We start from the raw sequence: 6,373 nt of genomic DNA on the forward strand, positions 1-6,373 counted from the left end.
TGCTTGCCACACCCATATGTTGGAATGAGAAGAGCAACCAAAAGAAAAGTCCAGAAACCCTGGGCTTAGAGGAGACTGAAGCCCCTCTGAGCAGGGCTTTTCCCAATCATTTCCCAGGCTTGTTCTCAGCTCTGGGCTCTCACCCATCAGCCCCCAAGCTGTTTCCACAGGCTCGCCTCTCCCCCAATGCCAGGAGTTATTTGCATATGACTCTGGCAGCTCCATAGCTCCATTTCCCTTTTGTTATCACTCTCTGGGGGCTGGAGGGCTTCTTACCTCTCAGAGGCCTCATTTCAAGCCTCCTCCCCGATCTTTCCTCAGCTGAAAAATAGCCTCTGCTTTGTTCACTAACTGTTCTCCTGGTACCCTCACTTAATAAGAGATTCTCAAATAGGATTCCAGGAGCCATATTTTAACTGATTTCTCAACTTGGGCTTCTCAGACTTGCAGCACTGGACATCACTCAGAAAGTGAGTACCTGTCCTCTGTGCTCCTGAAGTGACTTCGCAGAGCCCTGCCCCAAACCTCCCAACTATGACAACAGCCATTCAGCTTGGACACTCATCCCAGATCTGACTCTGTTTTATAGGACTTTCTTGAACCTTTGTGCTCTGATTCAGTGTAAAGCATCCAGCTGGTGGCTCTGTTGGTTCTGGAAGGTTTAGGAGGTGAAGCCTAGCAACTTCACTGCTTATGGGTCATGGCTTAGTTCTGGTTCCAACTGTGTTCTGATCCACTGGGATGTAAGCAAACAGCCTCGTGCTCATGGTGCCTGTTAGTATTTTGGAACACAACCTGCTGGATTACCAGCAATGTATGATGTCATCATGTGTCACCGGCCAGGTGGCCACACCTGGAAGGCTTGGTTACCTTGCCCCTTAAAGGGACAACCCAGCGTGTGGTCGCTCTCTTACTCTTATTCTCTTGCTCCTCTCCCTTCTCTCTCTCTCTCAGCACCCCTTTCTCTCTCCTCATCATGTCGTATTCCCCCCCCTTCCCTTCATACCCACCTAATAAACCTCTTACATAGAAGATCGGTTGACAGCCTCATTCTTTTATTAATCTAACATTGGTGCCATGACTTGGATAGGGTCTCTCCTGGCTTTGCTAGGATCCCTTTCGGACTCGTGAAATCTAATAGGATGGTTTCAACCGATTTTCTCTGCTCTATCCCTAAAAACCCCTGCTTTCCCTGCTCTCATGCGAACACTTGCTGTGGCAGTAGTGCAGTGCCCGCACTCCACTCCCGCTATGGTGCCACCTGCCTGCGCCTGCCTGCGCCTGCCGCTCCCGCCTGCAGCGGCCAACAGCGAGACCCCACCCCAGCCAGTGCTCCAAGTTGCGGAGACTCACACAACTCTAAAATCAGCTTTAAAAACTTGGCTCCCTGCTTTAGGTAAGACATTTCTAAAAACCCAGCACAGCCGCGGAACTTTTAAATCTCCCTCGGGATTTTAAAATCTCTCACAAGATTTCCGAAGCCATGTTGGTTTTGGGAGGAAGTGGGCAGAACCATAGCTTAATCATAGACTTAACATGGCGCAGGCCATCCTGGGTTCAGGCAAAGGGGCCCCGCCTCCCGCGCGCCCTGCCCGGCCGGCCGCTGAGATGGCCATCTTGCCATGCGCTCCCCTCCCTCACCAAGCTGCTTTCGTTTCCTTCCTAGCTGTTCTTCTAAGGGGCTATTTCCAAGCTGAAAAAAAATCTTTTCTTTCTGATTTCTGTACACTTTACTCTTACATTTTAAATTCCTTATCTAATGCTTTATATAATTTTCTCATTGGGTTTACATTTATAAGTCTTAATCATAATTAACTGTTTATTTTATCTTTTAGACTAGGCCACAACAACGAGCCTCATTTCAAATTGGTATGGATTTTTATAAAAATTCAAAGTTACATTTTACTATCTTATAATTCAACCCTGCTTCAAAATAAATTTTATATAATAAAATTTCAAACTTATAAATATCTATTCAAATTAAGTTGGTTTAAAATATAAATCTAAATGCCTATGTCTTTTCAGTTCCTAAATTAATAAAGGCTGTTACTGTCTCCTGCTATGTGTTGCTAAAATATAATTTTAAAATTGCTTTATACCAATATTCTAAATTAAGATCTATTAATTTTAGAGGTATTTATTTATGTTAAAACTGGGCCAATTTGCTGTATCTCTACCATCAAAAGGTTAAAATATGCTTGGTCTTGTTCTCTAAAAATGATGTTATTAATCTGTAGTATAGCCTTAGACTAATATAAGCTATAAACTTTTATATACTAAATCATACAAAAACTCATGTGCTCTCACTTTAATAAATTATATTCATGACTTTTAAGGTTCCAACTTAGCAAGGACAAAACCTAAAGTCATAATATTTTATGGTTAACAAATGCAAGTTAATGGTCATTTCATAGATATATATTTATAGTCCTACAGTTGCAAACATGGTCTCACTGCAATTTTTAATAAACATCTGAGGATAGTCCTTCAGTCACCATATTGGAGTTGGTAGCAATAGTAAGAGCCATCCCTACTGGCTCCAGACCTTAGCTGCACTCTGAGGCTGCTGGCATTCTCGAAAAAAAGGCAAGAGGTTTGCATAGGCAAAAGTCAGTTCCGCCAGGTGACTTTTTCAAATGCAGCCAAAGTAGATGCTGGTCCTGCTGCTGATGCAACATGCCATAGCTGGCTGCTGGCAAACTGGCCTCTGGAAGTCAAAATGCCCCCAAGCAGGCTTGTCCTCTGTGTCCAGCCACGGAGGTTCAACCAGCACAAGAGCCACAGACACTTCCAGCCTTCTAGCTCTTTGGCCTGGTGAAGGAAAAATGGCTCCTTGACTCAGCAACCTCCACAACTCTCGCCTAGCCCTGAGCAATATCATAGGTCTGTTTTTGACCTCACAATGAGGTCCCACGAACATATTGCCAAATCTGTGTTGGGAGGCTTCAAATGCCTTCTCAGTTCTCTTCATATGCAGGAGACCAGGCCTTATGCCTAAGTCCTAGAGCTGCTATTGCCAGGCCTAGACACAATATGCCTTGTTGCTAGATTCAAAAATAGGCCTAAATGAAACCTTTTACCATCCCTTTAGCTAAAGGACAATAAATCTTCATAGCAGTCTCAACTATGTCTCATGGTAAATAACTAAATACAAAGGTCCCTCTCAAAAAACATATTTGAGAGATGTCTTAAGGTTGATAAATGTAAGTTATACATGTTTGAGAGTCTAAAAAGTTGTCTTAAGGTTGATAATGCAACTTATAAATATTTGAGGGTCTAAGAAAGTGTTTTAAGGTTGGTAAGTGCAAGTTATAAAGGTTACAAGGTCTAAAGTGATTTAAGGTATCTTAAATAGATAAAAAGGCTTAATATTTCTTTCTATTGTTATGCTACTGTTGTATTGACTGTCCAGAGTTTTGACCTTTACCAACAGAGCTCTAATTTATTAATCTGACTCTAATACAAAAACATTCCACTATACCACATACTATTATGTTTCTAAGCTCAAGATTGTAAGCCTCCATAATATGTATACTTATACTAAAAGTTAAGATCAAGTGAGTTTCCCTTTTACTTCATAAAAGGCTTTTGCCTTTTCAGAACTCACCTTAAAAAATACTTATGCTATTAACACAAATATGTATGTCTACTGCCTTTTTCTACAATGCAGAGTACAATCGTGATATTAACATATCTAAAGTTTTATCTCCTTCTTAAAACTTAAAAGTAAGTCTTGTAAGCTACAGAAAGTCCACTTAAATCCACCTCTCAGGTCAATTGGACTTCAGATAAGTATTGCACTTATTGCCTATCTCAAAAGGTGGGACTCCTCCCCTTTCCCTGGTTTTGGGACTTCCTTTCCTGGCTACCAGACTGCTGTTTACTGCATGCAACACTGGCTGGATTGGTGAGTTCTCCTTATTGACCAGCTACTAGATTGGTGAGTTCACTCCATTTTTCCAGCATAAAACGCCTCTCTTGGTAGGCTTGACCACAGAGCTCTGGCAACTTCGTACTATCTTTTGAGATGGAGGGACCCCCCCCCCCAGCTGTAGCCCTAACTGTCTAGGGTTGACCCTCTATGCTGACCTCCATTTTAGGTCTCCCATTTTACTCTCCCCAGTGGGCAGTACATCCCCACTCGCACATGGTTCCTTCTCCCCCTCTCTTGCTCACTTGCTCGTAGGAAGACCTAGCGCTAGGCAAACCATTGTACCTCAGCCGTGCCCCGCTGGGCATCTGCACCCCAGTCCTTGGCCAAAAGCTGATGAGCTATTGGACCAGGTAGCACCTCTCACTCGAATCACACCTTGCCATTGGGATGCCATTGAAAGGTCCCTGACTTCTGACCCCAACGGAAGACACCAAGATGCCCGTCCCCCTAGATAGGATGACCTCTGGAGAATTTTAAGTTTCTATACCTAGTGCCAGCTAGCACCAGGGCCTCTAAGTTTACACACTTTTGTAACCAAACCTCACCTCAATGACAGATCCAAAACAAAGCCTTCTTTAAATATTGCCGGTGATTGGGTAAATAAAGGTCCCCCAGGTAGACGGAGGTTCCCATGTTCAAGTCTCATTGATCCAAACCTTCCAAACCTTCTCTGTTTGCTCTCCCAAAAGTTTTCAAGGTATACCTAAAGGATTTTCTCCATAACCTACTCAACTTTATCTTTTGCCTATATATGTGTTTCAGTGTCCTGCCAGACACAGATGTTTCCTACAGCCACAACAGCGCCAAAGCAGCTACAGGTGTTCAACTCTGACCTCACAGACTTCCAACAAGCTGGACCTGCACCTTCCCTCCCAGCCATGGGTGTTCTCACAGACCCTGGACAGCATCAAAACAGCCTGTTCTTCCTGCACTTGGCCAATAGGGAGGCCTTTTGACCTCCCCACAGCACCCCCAGTGTCAGCAGGAAGTAGCCAGAAGAGAATCTATGCCCATTATTCACTTGTTATTAACAAAGGGCTGAAATGGTGTGCTTCAGGACCAGGATAAGCAGCTCCAGATTCTCCCAGCATTCCCCAGTCCCTACCTGCTGCCTTGCATGGCTGGCAACTCTCTCTATTGACAACTCTCTACCCTAAATTTTCCAGGGCAGAGGCGTCCCTTACTCTTGACCTTGCAATCTGACCATTTTGTTGCTATAATTCTTCTCTCTCAACCCCTGCATGACAACCAAGAGCTGCTTCCAATGAACCTAAATTATATACTTTAACTTACCTTATAAAAAGCAGCCCAAGGTCCTCATTTTTTAATTACAGAAAAAGGGAGGAATGTTAGTATTTTGGAACACAACCTGCTGGATTACCAGCAACTTATGATGTCATCATGTGTCACCGGCCAGGTGGCCACACCTGGAAGGCTTGGTTACCTTGCCCCTTAAAGGGACAACCCAACATGTGGTTGCTCTCTTACTCTTACTCTCTCTTGCTTCTCTTGCTCCTCTCCCTCCCTTTCTCTCTCTCTCTCTCTCTCTCTCTCTCTCTCTCTCTCTCAGTGCTCCTTTCTCTCTCTCTCCCCATCATGTCCTGTTCTGCCCTTCCCTCCATACCCACCTAATAAACCTCTTACAAAGAAGATCGGTTGGCAGCCTCATTCTTTTATTAATCTAACAATGCCACAGCTGAAAACAGCATGACAGTCACAAGCCTTCCACGAAGACTGTGCTCAAAGCACGAGGCTAGGGGCATTGGGTCCCCCTGGAGCTGGGGGTCTAGGTGGTTGTGCCCAGCACAGAAGCAAGCTGTGAACTGGACTCACGCTTTCTGCGAGAACAATATGCAATCTCCAGCACCGAGCCATTGCTCCCGCACCTCCTTTCAGCCCCGGGCAGGACTGGGGCCTGGACTAACGCACCGTGGAATGGTGCTGCCTATGGTTGAGACAGAGCTTCCCACCTCAAGTAACCTAGTCTAGATGCTCTCACAGGGATGCCCAGAATATGAGGTCAAGGGAAGACTTGAAAAAGTCCCTTCAAAAAAAATTAAACTTTTTTTTGGCACTACAAATATTATAGGATTCAGAAAACACTGATCATTTATTATTAATCACTTGTTATGTTACAACAGACACCTCATAATTATTTTGTCTTTTTTGGTGCGATAATCTTACTGATAATCATCTTACTGTAATGTAAAGGCTGGTGTTCCTCTCAAAATCATGTGATGAAATACAATTCTCACTGTAATGGCACAAAGCCATGAGATATTTGGGAAGTGATTACATGAAGGCTCCACTTTATGAATTTGAGTAGTGCTCTGAAAAAACAAACAAACACAAAAACAAAAACCCCTAAGTTCTTTGTGTGTGTGTGGTAGCCCTTAGCCCGCTGGCTGCAAACGGAATTTCTACTTCCCAGCCACCGCT

At 43.9% G+C, this 6,373-nt stretch overlaps 1 protein-coding gene across 1 annotated transcript; it reads left to right on the forward strand.

The window, feature by feature from the left end:
* Nucleotides 1-995: 995 nt before the first annotated feature.
* LOC129691728 (uncharacterized) lies at nucleotides 996-5,521 on the forward strand. Its single transcript, XM_055627914.1, has 4 exons — nucleotides 996-1,396; nucleotides 1,836-1,869; nucleotides 3,821-3,907; nucleotides 4,697-5,521. Exons 1-4 carry the CDS (start codon nucleotides 1,143-1,145, stop codon nucleotides 5,000-5,002), a joined length of 681 nt encoding a protein of 226 aa, XP_055483889.1. The 5' UTR covers nucleotides 996-1,142; the 3' UTR covers nucleotides 5,003-5,521.
* Nucleotides 5,522-6,373: the final 852 nt, after the last annotated feature.

The sequence above is a fragment of the Psammomys obesus genome, unplaced genomic scaffold, assembly GCF_907164565.1.
Source record: "Psammomys obesus unplaced genomic scaffold, mPsaObe1.curated_primary_1811, whole genome shotgun sequence".
Classification (NCBI taxonomy): domain Eukaryota; kingdom Metazoa; phylum Chordata; class Mammalia; order Rodentia; family Muridae; genus Psammomys; species Psammomys obesus.